This window comes from Cupressus sempervirens, chromosome 7 (assembly GCF_028749045.1).
Source record: "Cupressus sempervirens isolate cs-2001-9-10 chromosome 7, ASM2874904v1, whole genome shotgun sequence".
In the NCBI taxonomy this organism is placed as follows: Eukaryota; Viridiplantae; Streptophyta; class Pinopsida; order Cupressales; family Cupressaceae; genus Cupressus; species Cupressus sempervirens.
The window spans coordinates 258,782,754-258,801,293 of NC_143124.1; the positions used below are offsets into that span (position 1 = coordinate 258,782,754).

Genomic DNA, 18,540 nt, shown 5'->3' on the forward strand with positions numbered 1-18,540 from the left:
TGCTAACCAACAACGTAAAACTAGCTCTAAAAGAGTTCAACAACGATAAGAAAATGCGAATTAGGGGCAAGCACTACAGAAGGTGAGTTATTCTTTTCTCAAAACCCTTAGTCGTGAAGCATTTGTTCATATAGATTTTGAAAAATAGAACCAAGATGGAAGCTAAGTCAAAAAAATGTGTATTTGTTGGATATGGCATTGATGAATTTGGTTATAGGCTTTGGAATTTTGAAAATCATAAAATTGTAAGAAGCGGGGATGTCATATTCAATGAGAAAGTGTTGTACAAAGATCTGTTGTAGCAACATAAGAAGAAAGAAGATGATTATGTAGTGCTAGTTGATACTCCAAAAGATGATGTTCCAACAATTCCTCATGATGTGCAACAACTGCAAAAAGAAATACCACACTCCCTAGTGAATGTTAGATGGTCAACAAGGCTAAGTAGACATCCAAAAAGATTTTCTCCTTCTTTGTATTCTATTTTACTAATAGATGTTGGTGAACTTGAATGTTGTGATGAAGCTGTGTAGGTGGATACTAAGATTTAGTGGGAGTTTGCAATGAAAGATGAAATGGACTTGTTGCTAAAAAATAAGACTTGGGATTTATGCAAGTTGCCTGTAGGGAAAGAGGCTTTATAGAATAAATGGGTTTATAGGTTAAAAGAAGAGGATGGAGGTGAGAAAATATTTAAAGCTAGGTTAGTGGTAAAATGATTTTCATAGAAAAAAGATGTTGATTTCAATGAGATATTCTCTCATATTGTTAAAATGACTTTTATTTGTATTGTTTTAAGTATTGTGGCTACTAAAAATTTGCAATTGAAGCAACTTGATGTCAAAACAACCTTCCTTTATGGTGATTTGGATGAAGAGATATATATAGCTCAGCCATAGAGTTTTAAGGTCAAAGGTAAGGAGAACTTAGTGTGCAGATTGAAGAAAAGTTTATATGGCTTGAAGCAAGCACCTCAGCAATGGTATCTGAAATTTGATAGTTTTATGCATTAGCATGGATATAGTTGGTGTCATTCAGATCATTATATTTATTTTAAGAGGTGGGATGATGACAACTACATTATTTTATGTTTATATGTTGATGATATGCTTGTAGTTAGGTCTAACATGGATCATATTAAGGGCTAAAATGCCAGTTAACACATGCATTTGCTATGAACGATTTGGAGGCAGCAAAACAAATCTTTGGTATGAAGATTTGTAGAGATAGGAGAACATGAAATTGACATTATCTTGGGCTAATTATATTGCGAAGGTGTTGCAACATTTCTCTATGGAGAATTCTAAAGTTGTTAGCACACCTTTACCTGGTCATTTGAAGTTGACTAAGGAGATGTGTCACAAGAAACAAGAAGAGGAGGATAAGATGTCTAAGGTACCTTATGATTCAACTATAGGAAGCTTGAAGTATGCTATGGTATGTATGAGGCTAGATATTGCACATGTAGTGCGAGTCTTTAGCAAGTATATGAGTCATCTAGGAATTGAGCATTGGAATGTAGTAAAATGGATTGTCCAATATTTGAGAGGTACATCTAGTAAGTGTTTACACTTTGGGGGTTCTACTCCCAATTTACAAAGATATGTTGACTCAGTTTTGGTACAGGATATTGATACCAGACAAAGCACTATAAGGGAGGAATATATTTGTTTTTATGATCTCATAATGTCATAGGTGAGAATTCCATGAAGGATAAAAATTTCATCAAGTTTAAGAAAGTACGATTCACTTAATGAGATTGAGAAAGAGAGATAAGAAAGCATGTAACAATATAATATATAACACATCACTCCAACTTAGAAATTTCCATGATGAACACAAACTATATCAAGGTGTTGAGAAAGGAGTCACAACAAGAAGGTCTATTCCTAAAATCAAAATGTACACCGAAGAGATCTATAGATAGAAAAAATCATACAATACAACAAAATTATAATTGAAATTGTCTAAATTCAAATATTGTAAATTATTACAAAATAGACCTAGATATAGAAAGACAGTCTAACACCAAGATCAAAATAGGAATATTATAAGTCAAGCTCACCAAAATTTAATATAAGAAATGGTTAGAAATATTAGACATTGCTAGATTCCACATCCTACATATATTAAAATTCAAAACCGCCAACAAAATGAATTTGATTAGTACAAATAAAAGAGAAAGGGTGCTAATTAGTGATCTACACAATATAGGGTTTTCAATTCCTTGAGATAAGGATGACAATGATATGTAAGACAAGCTAAATATGATTTATGAAAGTAAGTACAAGATGAAAATAAGAGGAATGAAATCACCTTGAAGCTAGGAGAGGAAGAGTGAACTTCATATCTAATTTTTATTTTCACAGAGCTATTTGGATCAAGTAAAGCTCTAGATCTAGGCTTCTAGCTTCTATAACCTCTACTTTTTAAAATCTTAGATCCACAAGACAATGCCAGAAAAAATGACCTTGTCTAGAAAAGTTTACCTAGTCTTTTTATCTCCAAAACAAATGAAATCTATAAAAGACCTATAATTGGTTCTTAGAATGTGATTAAGTACATGTTGATGCAACCATCCTGAATCAACATAAAAAATAAAGAAAATCATGTAACAAAAAACCTCAAGTAGTAGATATTATAATTTGCCACAATGTTAAATTGAGGAAGAAAAAGACTTGATGGATGACTTTAGATCTCCTTCCTTGATATAAAACTCCTTTTTTGGGAAACAATAGGGGACAAAACATAGATATATAAAAGGAATTTCCTTGAGTTCATGATGGAATTGATGAAATGAACAAATCAAATGGTTGATAGCTTCCATGCACTTTGAATGCTTGATTGTATTTGAAAAGTTGATAATATATACTTTTAACATAATGCTTTCTTGAATCTTGAATGCACAATATATTACTTTCTAATGATTCTATAAGTTGATAATGATGTGGTCATCGATATAAGATGTGAAAATGAGAGGAAGATGTCTCCTTTTATACACATTGTAAGTCTTAGGTTTTTCATGGTTGATACCAACTAAACATCTAAAAGATCAACCTTTGCATTGAATACAAATCCCACTAAAAGAAAAATCCTAGGACAAAACAAACTTAGGAATCCTTATCTAAGACAAGGATGACGTAATCAACCTTTTCTAGGCATACTTTTTTTTCCCATGACTTAGGGCTGCGTGGCAAGAAGAGGCGATGAACGGCTCGATCTGCTAGAAAATCAAGAAATATTTAGAAATTGAAAAGTGCATGTAAAGGACCTAGGTGGATAATGAATTATAAGAATGGATGAAAAAATAGGAAATACATAGAAGTTAGGGCCAATTTCAAGTTTAAACAAGATTGAAGAAGAAGAAAGATCTTTATTTGAATTAAATATACATTTAAGTGCGATGTGAGGTCCTACCATAAGAACCATGCTAAAATATGCTAAAAATGATCCCAAAATGAACACAAATTAAGTGCTTACCTTTTAAGATGGTACATGTACACTAAAATATAGTTGAAATTATTGTTTTTTTTTGTTCAGCATATTTAATTATAACTAACTTTAAACTTAGAACATTATAGATTCGACATTTTAACTTATTTATTGAAAGTTAAATTTTTTAATATAATTTTATATTATTTTGTTCAAGAATCTTCAAATACCATTCCATTCTCAACATGTGAATAATTGACAATCTAAAACATAGAAAAAATAGAAATCCTTCTTTCCATATTTTCAATTATCTACACCTAATCAAAAGATAATTATATTATTAGAAATTAATATAAATATAATCATAAGAAAGAATAATTCTTAACAAAATTTAAATAATTCAACATGCATGTACTTAAATTATTTTAAGTCCGAGAACAATCCGAAATGTCAAAATGCATTTAAAATCAAATAATTATTATAAGATACAAATAGGTTAAAATTGATATAATTCTAATCATAGAAAAGGAATAGGAGTTTTGATGATGTAAGGTTGATGTTTATTGGTAAAACTTTACTTTAGAATACAACTTTATTATTTTTAAAAAGTATCTTGCAATATTTTCATGTACTTAGATTTGATAATTGATATTATAATCATTTAAAAAGGTGTAATCCTTTTCAATTTATTTTGATGATATGTTTCTAATAAAAATATAATTATATTATTAAATTTAAGAAATATATTTATATTAATTAAATAATACTTCTAACTTGTATAATTTAATATTGATATATGATCAATTTTTAAATATGATTATTAAAGATATTTATCATTTGCTACTATATTGCTGACATTCAAGGTCAATCTAAGAATACTAAGACACATATCTTAAATTTGAACAATCAATATTATAATAAGACACAAAATTATAATGATAGCATGACATATTAAGAATGAAATAATTTTTAATGAAATGAAATAATTCAATAATGATATTAATTAGATAGATGCATTTAAGATATCTATACAATAAAATTCTTATCTTTAGACTATTAAATTTTTGAAATTCAACATATATGTAAACTTCATCATTATAATAGACTAAATATGCCTAACATATAAATAAAATCAACATTACTAAAACTTGAAATCCTTCTTATCTTAATTATCTATTTTAAAATTATATTTATATTACTAATATAAGAAATATAACTATAATGATAATAAGAAGAAATTGAATGCTAAAGACATGGTCAATAAAAACAATCTATACCGAATCTCATTCAAGATAGAGGAATGCACGGAAACTAAAGAACACCCAGTTTGACTTTCTACATGGTTTAATTTGATACCTGATTTTGATTATAGACATGGTCAATAAAAGCAATAAATACCGAGACTCATTCAAGATAGAGGAGTGCACGCAAACTAAAGAACACCCTAGTTTGTCAAACATATCACCTCGTTTAATTCATCATCTTAATTCAAGTGAAACGCATCTTATCTACTATATATACATGAAGGGATGAACATTCTCAATCATCCACCATTCCCTTTTATTTCCTCTCCCTGCAATGGCTTCAAGACCATCAATTTATCTCTTATTGCTGATACCCATATTTCTCATAATATCAACTTCATCGGCTGATGAGGATAAGCAGCTGGTGATTTACGTGCATGATACTACGGGAGGACCAAATGCTACGTTCGTTACAGTTGCAGGAGTGAATGGATCTTCTTCAGCTTTTGGAAAGGGGACGATAATGGTTGTAGACGATGCTGTCACAGCAGGAATTGAGCGTTATTCCATGGCTTTGGGGAGGGCGCAGGGGATGTTTGTGGGTATTTCTTCTACCGCCTTTAATTTGGAGATATCAGTTGTGTTTGAGAATGGGACATACAATGGCAGTAGCCTTCAAGTGCAAGGATCAGGCAACTATCTTCTTTCAGGGGAGGAGTATTCTTTCGCTGCAGTGAGGGAGTATTCTATTGTTGGAGGGACTGGATTGTTTCGATACGCCCGTGGCTTTGCTGATGTCTCCACTGTTGCTTCTGCTGGGTTTGATAATACTTTCAAGTATAATGTTAGCTTGAGAGTAGATTAGAATATCTCATTAGATATAAGAACATCATGAGTCAAATAAAATATTTGTGTTTAAATAAATGGTGTGGACGACCATCCAACCCATCGTATCGGTCCACATTCCACCATCAGTTGATAAGGTGAGGATGTGGCTATCCTTTATCCAAACTGTACACTTGAATAATTTTCAAAAAATTGAAAAGATCATTGATTTTTCTAAAAATTATTTCAGCGTTTGATCTTTATGATTTTGTAGTCGAAAATAACAAAAAAATTAAGAAAAAAATACTAGATTTTATGAATCTGGAAAAAATAAAATTGACTTTATTTTATCTTTATTACATTTTTGGATAGAGATTAGTCTGTCCCATAAGACTGAAGACTGTTCTGATAAGACTGAAAGTCTCGCAAACGCAGTCAACGATAATAAGACCGCTCTTCTACATCTGGCTGCTCGTAACGGGAGAGCCTAATATGCCAAGAAAACGTAATAGGACATTGAACATTGAATTTTATGATATTAACTATCTGTGCATATAATTAACCTGAATTTGAGAATGCAATGTATGGTGTGGTTTGCCTGGAATGAAAATGAAATGCTTGTGTTGGAAGATAATTGCAGGATGAGCTATGACTAAAGTTTCTTTCATATTGTGTTAACTACGATATTAATTGTTCCTCCAGACTCATAGTTCAAGATAAAAAAGGCAAGATCAACATCAGTCACCACTGAATTTCCATCAATATTGAATAGCGAATCTTTGTGCATGGCATCAGATTCATGCTGTCTGGATGTCCTCCGCTTATTTATGCAAGTGCCGCACATAGTAGATTGCCTTATCCATCTAACCCCAATATTACGAACTTTAAATTAGATCTCTCAGTTTCCAACATTTTCATGAAAGTGAAATGCATCAAAATTAATCGGTAAAGCTATAAAAATAATTGTATACTAATTTTTAAAATTTTAAAATAAATTTTTATATAGAATATAATTTATAATAATGAATAAAGTTAAGATATTATTTCTTTATTTAAGAGATTGTTTTTTACTTTTTTTGATGGAGGGTTCAGTCTCTAGTGGACTCTTTGTGAACCATTCAACTTCACCAGTGGACCAAGGGCCTATTAACTATTTAAGAGATAATTGAATATGATAATTGAATATTAAATATATAATATAATTAATAAAAATAAAATTTAATATTTAGTTAAAAATAAATTATGTAGATGATCTATTAATTATCATGTTTGAGAGTAAGCTAATACTTTTATTTCTTTATCTTGAATTTTAAAAAATGTAAAAAAAATTGTATGTATGATCATAGTCATACATCTAGAAAAGTGAATGTGTTGTAAAAATTATTTTTATTATGTTTTTATATATGTCAATTACCTCTAGTTATGAGATTGCTTGCTTGCTACTACCAAAATATAATGCATTAATTTGTCAAGGTCACAAAGATGTCACACTACAATGTTTGTAAGGGCTTTGAGATGGACTCTTGGCACAATTGAAAGAAAATGATCACCAATTAAGTCCTAGTAGGCCTATCAGTTTCGAAAATCGGACTTCTAGATAATCATTGAAAAACAAGACACACAAGCATGAGTGCTTTGACCCTCTAAATATTTAAAAATAGAATAATTGTTTTTGCACAATTTTTTTATTAATCTAATAGTTCAAAATTAATCCTTTGTAAAAAAGAAAAATGAGGCCACATTAGAAAATAGTTAAGAATGATATATGTATATATAGTAGAAAATAATTGTTTTATTTTTTATTAATAATGAGTTTATGAAATAGAATGGAATAGAGATGGAGAGAGATAAATAGAGTGAAGTGGAAAGGGAGAGAGTGGGGAAGAGGAGAGATATTGGGATAAAGATGGAGAGATAAATAGAAGAAGATGAGCATGCAAAAAGAGAGAGATATTGCAAAGAAGAGAGAGATGCATATAGAAGGAGAGAGATAGGAATATATAGGGATAGAAAGAGGGAGAGGTGTAGAGGGTAGAAGATGAGAGAGGTATACAAATGGATATTGAGAAGCAAGGGGGCAAAGGGGGAGGGCGGGGTAGAGAGAGAGAGAGAGAGAGAGGTAAAAATGAGAAAGGAAGATCTAGAAAGATAAAAAAGTGAAAATGAGAAAGCAAGATCTAGAAAGATAAAGATAGAGGTAAAAAGTTATATATAGAGATGTAGAGATGGGGACATATATTAGGATAGAGAGGCGAGGAGAGATAAAAAGATAGACATATATATATAGATAGAGATAAAGGGAGAGATGGGAGCATAGATATGGAGATGTAAAGATTTAATGGTATAGGAAGGGGGTAATGGAGAGATGAATATAGAGTGAGAGTATGGGAGAAAATTATATAGATATATAGAGGTAAGTCAAGAAGTAAAGATAGGAAGAGATTTAAAGACATAAATAGGGAGACATAGAGCAAAAGATATAGAAAGAGATATATATAGTGAGATAGACTAATAGAAAGATGAAGAGATGAAGAAAGAGATGAAGAATGGAAAGAGAGGATGAGAGGGAGAGACAAACAATGAGACTGATACATAGTTGACCTTTGATATCTATGCAGCATACCCATTGCACACTAAGGTGTGATTTCTATAGATTTGAATGGTAGAAATTACCATAGGTAATACAACAGGCTTGAGGCTATGGGTAGTTCTCTATGGTCTTCTATTGAGTTAAAGCGGTGGGACGATCTCACCTAAGACAAGGTCATGGGAATACCTCATTTACCTTAACCCACAATTAAAGGAAATATTAGCAAGTTAAAGCTAATGCAATTTATTTTTCCCATACCTTTATTCCTCACAACTAACTAAAACATTGATAAATAACATTGCTCAAAATTTATAAATATATCAAAATCATCAAAGTACATGACAAATTTATTGTCTTGAGAAATACTTCAATGCCATTAGTGAAAATAAAATTAGAAATTGCATCTAAGAGATGTAATACTAATCCACATTTCTTCCATTATCTTGATATTTTGCTTTAATTGTAGCATTATTATACTCACCAAAGCAACAATCCTAACCAAAAAATGACCTAAGTTATGCAAATTTATCCAATATAGAACAATAACTCAAAATAAATAAATAAATATATTTTAAAAATTATTTAAAAAATAAATACTATTTTACTCAAACATGCTTTAAACTGTTCTGCAATTATAATCGCTAAACATGCTATTAAATAAAATCACATCCTTATATAAATGAATTTAACAGCCCAATTCACTTATCAATTAAAAAAAATACTCAATGTCATGCCTAATCATATATTATTATTTTTATTTCATATTTGAAATATATATAAGATATGTATAAAATCAAAAGTAAAGTAAGAGGCATCAATTTTTATGTTTATTTCTTTTAATTTTTTATTAATGCTTTACTATAGTTATGGCTAAGAGGATAAATTATGAATACTCTATTTTACAAAAAAAATGATTCTTTTTATGAAGGCAATAGATTTATGTTCTTACTATTATTTAGTATATTGATTAAAATAGATCAAATATTCATTTTTAAAGATAACAATACTATATTTGAATCAGTGATGGTAAACTTTCTATACAATAAAATCTAGAAATATTCTCAACTTATGATATTAATTTATATAATTATATCTGAATCGGTGATGGTAAATTTTCTATATAGAAAAATCTAGAAATTTAGAGCATAAGGACTTATTTATCATTTATTAGTCCCTGTCTTATACATAGAAGAGTTATGTTTCCACCTTCTTTATGTCTATTATTTTTTTTCCAACTTGTGAATCCATAGTTCTAACTATAATATTTAGTAAAGTTTATTATTTAAGTTGAATTTTCTATTATTTATTACTTATTTTGATTGGTTGTTTCATTTTTTTCTAGTGGTTGAAAAGATTATAATAAGAAAATATATGAATATTTGAAACAATTATTCTAGAGGCATTAATATTCAACCAATAGAGATGTGTCTTCCATGTTCTACAAAATGATAGCAAGTGGCTCTCCCTATTTCCTCGGCATGAAAAACTACCTCCAACTTGATTTATAGTTGTCTTGTCTATATAGGCATTGGTTTTTAAAAAGAAACTTGCTTTTTTGTCATGCTTGATTTGTGAAAGCTTCCAATTTATAGGTTTGCTAGTTTCCCTTTTTGTTTTTCCTTTCCGACTTGGTAAAGATATACCATATGAATGCACTATTTTGTAGTATACTAGACATCATAAACTATGTTCTCTTCAACCTTGAAATTTTTTTGCCTTCAAATTCCATGTATGCATGAAATCCTTAAATGTTTCTATTTTGCTCTTCATGACGGATGGTACATGGAATGGTTTCTTTCTCTAGTGTTGGCAAGAGCATTTCCTACTTGACATATCTAGTTTTAAGATTTCATTATCCATGAAAATTGATTCTTTAGATATATAGGTGACCCCACTTGAATCACTACTACCCAACAATACATTACCACAAGGAAGGGTTAACACTTCATTTGCATTAATTTTCACCACCCCACCAACCCTAATATTTTTACGTCCATTCAGTTGAAAACTCCTCTCCTACCTTTGCACTTATGTTACTCCCTGTTCAGTCAAATCAGTGCCTGTGCAAATCTTAATATCCATTTTTGACATTAGTAATAAGAAAAATATATGTAAGTGGAAGAAAAGAAGAGAATCTACTGAAAACTTGTAGACATGGCAGTAGATTGAATACAATAAGCAAAAGGAAATAGATTTAAGTGACCCTATGAAATTGCTCAAAGAGATTGCAAGGTAAGAAGGTGAAGACTATGTATTTTCTGGTCCTAATTTGATTTCCAACAAACTCATGCTTGTCAATTGTTTGATCAACATCATTGGTAAATAATAATCTTAGAATAAGCTTATTCACAAAACCTTGTTTCGTGCAGGTGCATAATTCCCTTCACAAAATATTTTTTTTGTATTATATTTATTGACAAATATTTCTTGCACAAACTAAAACTCAAAACTAAATAAGGTGCTTTGATTTTACCTAATCATGCTCTAATAAATGGTGCTAACCATAACTGGTTTTTCAAATAGACTGGAGATGAGGAATAGTCATTTGGAGTTTTCTCTCATGTTTAGAATCAGAGCTTGGTGCTTCTTCAAATCTTGCTTCCATATTTAGAATGGTAGCCATTCCAGGGTTAAGTTCCAATTCTTTTCCCTTTGTATCCTTTTTTTTCTATCAGCAGAACCATTATCAAAGGGAACCTTTTTCCCACTCTTCCTTTCTATTGATCATCTTCCTAATTTTCTATTGAGAGCCCACAAACATTGTCTTTAACTTGCCTTTTATTGTCTCTAGTAGACTACCTCCCCAATTTCAAAGAAATAGTTTTGGATTTTCCAAATTTTTTTTAATCTACTTTCAAACACATGTTCTTGGCTCTAGTAGATCTTCTTAATGGACTTGAAGAGCTATATCGCACATTTTCATTATGATTGGATAGTTATTGGATGCAATTGATTTAATTGCTAACTCTGATAATAGATACCAAATATAATAAGAGTTTGGATTTTAGAAAATCTTCTCTCAAATGGCTATGAAGATAAACAAAGAGCCATAAATGTTAGCCATGAAAACAAATGTATCTAAGCAAAGTGATGCCTAGTCTATAAATTTGAAATATACTTCTAATGCAATGATTTTAAAGCACAATTTTGGAATATCGATTCAAATTCCTAATAGCATCACGTATCAGGTCAATATAGGTTGGATTACTATCAGAACAATTACAAAATCCAATTCCTTTCTTCAAAAAAAAAAAACCATGGTAGAAATTAGAAGTTAATATCAGAATAAGCTAGATAGTAATGCTTCCAATCAAATTTATGTAAAGATCATTGTAGTTCTTGTCTTACACAAAAATTATAAGTCATCAATATGCCAACCAATCAATATAATGTTTAAACTCATGTATTCATATTATTAACCACAACCCAACATGGTGACCTAGAATCAACAAAATCATCACAAAATTGTGTGCTCAATGTTGAGGATGGGCTCAAACCTTGTGTCCAAGACACTAGAAAGAAATTCATTATGGATAAGAAAATGACTCTCAGAGTGGAAAATAATTGAAGTTCTTTATTTTAGCAGAGAAATTCAAAAAGGGAATAATCTAGAACATGAGCATTAAAGAGCTTTGCCCCTAGTTTATTTACATAGTATTTGCAATCATTTTACATACTATCATTTGATGACTTATAAAAAAGTATAACTAATGATCAAATTTTGCATTTTTTTACTTCTTGGAATGTCATTCAATGTTAAGCTTTCTTATGCTAGACAGTACCATTTTGTAACTATGCACCCTCTACTCATTTTTATTATTTTTGTCATTTTTTTTACACAAACTAAGCTACTTAATTTTCTTTAATTATTCTCCACCATAGAAATTGCCACATACCTAATCTAAAACTAGCATAAACAATTAAGTTTTTAATGCTCATTTTATCAAATTCAATACCTTTTTGAAGTATAATCAATGAATGCACAATAGAACTAGAGAAACAAATTGCTTAAGGATTGATTAAGTATAAATTGATAGAATTTTCAAAAATTTAAACATTACATTTTTTTTTGAATTTACATGAATCTAAGTTGCATATTTTTCAAGCTCTCTTTATGTTTCAAATTTTATATAATAGATCTGTCAACCTCTTATTGGATAAACTTTATAAAAAAAATTTAAAAACTATTTCTATTTTTTTTGAGTTTTAAGCAATATATATTTTCTAAATTTACCTGACTCTACATTAGACAAGCTTTCTCTTTATGATTCAAGTTGATCCTTGAGGCAAACTTTGAATACATATTTTTTTTAATAAATCTTTCTATGTGCTATTTTTGCTTTCATATTGACGCTCTATTAATCTCTCTTTCACACTATGAATAAATATACATGCTTTCCATGGTAAATATATTGTTGTTGTCATTTACATCAGCAACTGCATAAGCTTCAATTTAGTCAATAACGAATATGCTCCACCTCAACAAATTATTCTTTACAATTTACCAGCTCCAACTGATCCAAGATTCCTACAAACCAACCCAGGACTATACCTCTCAAAAATCATATTTAGATTAAGAAAACTTTAACTCTTCAAACTATTCAACATTGAATATTTGACATAACTCTTCAAACTATGTTTTTATGATGCTTTCAAAAAGTCTCTTATTTTATGGCATAAGGTAGGGACTCTAGCTCTATGGAGCTCTTGTTAAATATTACTTATCAGTTATAATAAAAGAAGAAAAATGTTTTTTTAGGGTTTTCTATTAAGTGCAAGAGTACATATGAAACAATGTACTATATTGAAAATTGAAACAAAAAGAAAGAAGTGTAATTGAATTCTTCTTCTATCGTGTGATTGACACACACATAAATAAAAAGTCAAATTCAGGCCGCATACCTCAAAGTAAGAGTTAACAGGAAAAATACCTGATGTCCTGAGTTCAAATCCCAAAGGCCTCCAAAGATTTAGTGGCAAGTTTGTTGGAGCTCCTGTGCAACCATTTCCTCTTCCTGACTAGCCACTGCCTTGAGAAAAATGGTGCCCAAATCCCTCCTCTTGTGGGTCTGCCTCACAAAAATGTCTTATTCATAAAATCCTAGCTTTGGTAAAGAAAAGTAGAAAATTCCACAACTCTCCAACCACTCTTCCAAATGAAATTCTGCATATGCCAGTCATTCATTGGAGTGTCAATACTCATATTCTAAACAATATTTTCAAACATGAGATTCGAGTTTTCAATTCTTAGGTTGTAACAGGCCCAAAGAATCTGAAACAACTACTGATTCAGATCATTCGGATACACACTAACTTGATACTAAAAATGATATTGAAACAATATTGAATAATTTAGTGGAATGATATGAATAATATTGAATAATACTTTATCATTACATTGATGTTTGGGCATCTTTATATAGTTTTATTTTCCCTTACAACAACTGCTTATGGGAATAATTTCCTAGCAACTATATATTGAAATAATTTCATTTATCTAATCTAAACACAAAAACTAACCTAATTAATGTAATAAACCTAACATTCCCCCCTTATTACATTAATTCAACAATCATTCTCGCTTATTTAGAAATTAAACTAATTAATGTAATAAGTCCAACATTCCTAACCTAATTAATGTAATAAGTTCAACATTCCCCCACTTATTACATTAATCCAATAAAATTGAAAAGCCTTAGATGATAAACTTTGATGAAGCTCCTTCACCAAACTTTGAAAGTAGTCTGCAACTTTAGATTGCAAATCTTAATCTTGAAGTTGAGCTCTTTCACCAATCTTTGAAAATAGTCTGCAACTTCAGATTGCAAATCTTAATCCTGAAGTTTCCCTCATATCCCAACTTCAAATTGCAAATCCTAAAGTTGTCCTCATAAAAACATTGTTTCCACCTCGCTTACACAATGAGACATAGTTCCTCCACAATTTCACATCTCCATGGAGTGTTCCTGATGCCTCTTTTGTGCTGCACATTAGATGCCTTTCCTTTGAAAGTCCACATCCCCTCTGAGTGTGTCTAATGCCTCCTCAAGTGTCGTAGAAACAATCATCACTAATATGTCTAGACGTCTTTCCTCCAAAACTATCTCCTCCGAGTGTCTCAAATGCCATTTCTGAAATCCTGCCCCCTCACTCAATAGAAGGACAATCACATAGCAAGGCCCCCTCTTTTCTTCAAGGACACAAATCTATCAATTCCCCTCTTATATTTATGGAGGAATTGGTCAAGCCCCACCTTTACAGGAACACAAGTAGTTGCTTCTCATGCAGTAATCATCTTTAAGAAAAAACCTAGCTTGAGATGATAAAAATTCTCCAACCTCCATTTCCTCCAACCTCTTATTTTATTCAGAACAAATAGGGTCTGGTCATGCACAATCTATTAAAAGAACTCTTCTCCCCATTGATTGACCTGCTCTGATACCACTGTAATAGGCCCAAAGAATCTGAAACTACTACTAATTTAGATCATTCAGATACACACTGACTTGATACTAAAAATGATACTGAAACAATACTGAATAATATAGTGGAATGATATGAATAATATTGAATAATATTCAATCATTACATTGATGTGTGGTCATCTTTATATAGTTTTATTTTCCCTTACAACAACTGCTTACGGGAATAACTTCCTAGCAACTATATAATGAACTAATTTCATTTATCTAATCTAAACACAAAAAATAACCTAATTAATTTAATAAATCTAACATAGGTTAGGGTTTATTGGGTTTTCAAAATCTTGGGTTTTATTTCTAGGATAAAGATAGTGGGGCGTTCGAATGGAGGGCCATTGAAATGGTTGGAATCAACGCCTAAATGTGTCTAGGATCCAAACTTGAATCCTCTTTGACTACTAGTCTTAAACATATAGAGGCTTTGTTTTTTTCCATTTCCATTAAGAGCTTTCGAGGCATGACAATGTGGGCATCATTCTTGTGTGGCACTGGCTGAGTTGTAGGGTAACCGCAATGGTGGAATCAGTGAGGAGGATGAGGAATTGGGAGATAGGCTTGACCTTCTCTTATGGTGACCTAATCCAGAGGTGTAAATTAGGACATAATTATAGTTGAAAGCATCTGCCTCCATGCACAAAATAATGCCCTCCTTTGCATTTGCATCATCTATGAGTGACAGGGAAGTGAGACTGAACCTTGGTTGAACAAAAAATGGTGAAGAATGTTTAGAGTAAAATTTTCTAATTTTTTAACTCAAAAAATCAATTTCACCCATGGCAAAAATGTTACTAGTCAATGAAAAAATAAAATTGTTGATTAAAAATTAATTAAAAAATAAATCATGTTTGAGTTACTTAGCATTACACTTAGGGTTATTAAAATTGACTCAGGACCACTATTGGGAACTATTAGTTCCCTTAGGATTAATAAATGTTGGTAAAAATATTTATTACAAGAAGTGTGAAAATTAAACTTTTTATCACAATATTTAAATTGTTGATTAAATAAAGTGTAAAGAGTTCTATTATAATTTATTATTCTATTCAAATAAAAAAAGTAACATTAAAATATATAAATAAACTTCAACATTTTCAAATTTTTTATATTTTTCTTACATAATTTAATGCTTTCATTTTTTCTTTTTCTTTTTTTATCAGTAATATCATTAATTATATTAGGTATCAAAAAAGTGTTACAAAATTGGGAGATATTGTTCATCCCATCAACATCATATCCATACACCTACTGGATTTCAACCATGGATAGAAATAGCCCCAACCCAACTAAAAACTAGATACAAATGATCTACATATGATTAAATCTTACAACTACATGACATACTATACCAAGACATATTCCTAGTTATTCAAAAATGACAAGAAAAGATGCCATGTTCTCAAAACACCCATGACAAAATATAGAGAAAGTAACTAGAAAGTAACTAGTTGTGACTCTATCACTTGATCCAAATATCAGAATTCTTCTTAGAAAAGTTTAGAAATATCCAAACATCTTTAGGGACCCTATTGTAGACACCCATCCAATGCTTCTTGGAGTGATCTAAGTGATATTTTCACCAAAAAATGAAGTATCTCCAAAACTCCAACAAATAGCATCAGTTTAAAGTCCTCAAAATTATGCACCCAACGCAACTCGAACAAGCAGAAAAGGAGTCCGTATTCAAAAGTTATAGCTAATCAAAGTTTGGTCAAACTAGGTATAGAGGTCATCAAAAGGTGAAAAAAATTATCTCGAAAGTGGTCAACAATGGATTTTGAATTAAAGATCTCATTGAGAGCTTTCTAGCGGCATTTGTTTCATAAAAAATGGAGCTCGTATGCAAAAGATATGCCCGATTGAAGTTCAAGATGATGAGGTGGAAAAAAAAATTAAAAATATATATTATAAATTTTTTTTTTTTTAGAGGCATCAGGGGTTGAACCTTCAACAACCAGCCTCTAAAGTTTGGCCACTGGCCATTGCACCGCCGACGAGATTTGTAATTCATTTGACAAATCTGACTCTTAAACTTCTACCCGCGCCTTATTTTTGGCTAAAAGCCACTGATAGGGCTAGAACCCCCAACCTAGTTGCTTTCAAAAAGCTTTGTTGCCATCATTCCATGTGAGTGGCTTTAACTATTATTGGCATGGGTTTTTATTTAAAGTCAAAACAAAGCCGATTCCTCCTTGCCTAATTAAGGGGATTTGTTAGAAACTAACCCTCGAATAGGGGATAATAACAAATTTTCAATATGACTAAGGCCTGATTTCGAAGGAGGAGTGTTGTGAAGGCCTATTATTAAATTTATTTATATTTTTCCCTATTTTAGGAAAATATTTTGTATAAAAAGAGGGGTTAGGGGCCTTTTCAAGGCATGGAAATTAAGGGAGAAATTATGTTGATGATGAGAGAGAGTTTGTGTATCTAGAGACTCAGTGATTTTTCCTACACATAGAGGAATTTTTGTTGCATGTGCTTTGAAGGTAATTGTCACAGATCACTTGTATTAATTTATTGGAATTAATCAGATTGGTCACCCTATTGGAGTTGGACCCAAAGACGTAGTCCTTCTCGGAAAAACTCCGAAATGAATTGTTTTGTGTCTCTATTTTTCTTATCTTCAATTATGTTAATTTTCTTTATTAAAGCTTTAAAATTAACTTTATGTAATTGGTTAACATTCTCTGTAATAGTCCTAGATCCTAGAAATTAGATCATGGAGGACTCACCCTATTCTAGAATTGTAGCCATTCCAAATATAGGTTTTTTCCTCATGCGTGTAGACTCCTCCACTGACTAGATACCAACTTGGTATTTGTTACCCACTACAACCACAACCATCCCTCACGATGTGCCTTCAATTACCTCCTTTCCCTTCTTTCTTTCCTGAGGGATCTTCTTGTGAATCAAAAGTTGACCCTCACCATCCAAAGGAGTAGTTAATCTAATCAGTATTATCTTTCAATAATGTTGCCTCACCATTATTCCTCCAATCATCACATAATCCCTTTCTACCAAGTGCACAAAACAAACTAACTTCACCCAATGCCATCTTACAAATGGTAGATACACCATCAGAGGGGTGTCAGACGACCACACTAGGAGATGTTGCAATTCACCTGGGGACCCTGACTTAATTGCCATGGGCAATTTCCCAAATGTATCCCAATTCATATTTTTTCCTAGTTCATGATTTTGTCCATCCCTACTCCCCACTTAGCTCAATGTAGACCTTGGTAATACACCCCGGTTCTTTTTTTCTATTTGCAACCATTAAGGATATCTCAAGAAATAACAATGAAATTTTGAGATTGGAGCTTAGTTGCCATCCTTACTCCCAAAATTCTTCACTAAAAAACAACTTCAACGTCTCTCAAAATTACTCCTCATTGTGTTGGAAGACAATCCTTTAAAAATTGGCCACTTGAACAATGGAATTTTCCCTGTGGTGCTGAGGGTAATTTTTTCCTCTCTTGCTACTTACTAACTATAATATTTTTTTATCTATCAATTACCAAAGGCCTAATTTCAACTCACTTTAAAGCATTAATCAAAGTCTCAAGATTCATTGGAAGTAATGACAATTTTGTGCGGCTTGAAATTCCTAAGGCATTTTCGATAACTATGAACTTTGACACTCTTTAGAAGATGTGACTTGTGACTCCATTCCCATAAATGATAGTTAGTTGAGTGTGAATGAGTAATGTGAGAAATCCAACTCATGATGTTCTATGCCATGAAAGTCTTCAAAAAGTTCTGCATTCTTTTTACTTGCTCCAAATTTTGATAGAGTATTTGCGATGACATTAGCTTCTCTTAAGACATGCGCAACTTTATAGTCTTTAAACCTTTATAAGAGGCATCAATTTTTTATATATGTTTTTCTAAATTCCATGCCTCTAATTTCCCTTTGGCTATGCCATAGATAATCACATGTGAATCCCCTTCTAGGTGAATTCTTTGT

The 18,540-nt window shown here is 31.1% G+C and overlaps 1 protein-coding gene across 1 annotated transcript; it reads left to right on the plus strand.

Moving 5' to 3' along the window:
- The first annotated feature begins 4,956 nt into the window (after positions 1 to 4,956).
- On the plus strand, positions 4,957 to 5,742 carry LOC149546435 (dirigent protein 2-like). The gene has a single exon (XM_089791208.1). The coding sequence runs from the start codon at positions 5,011 to 5,013 to the stop codon at positions 5,539 to 5,541; it is 531 nt and encodes a 176-aa protein (XP_089647334.1). The 5' UTR covers positions 4,957 to 5,010; the 3' UTR covers positions 5,542 to 5,742.
- The last annotated feature ends 12,798 nt before the right edge of the window (positions 5,743 to 18,540 follow it).

What these genes read in the sequence shown, in the direction of transcription:
- LOC149546435 (XM_089791208.1), top strand. Translation starts at nt 5,011, where the DNA reads ATGGCTTCAAGACCATCAATTTATCTCTTATTGCTGATACCCATATTT.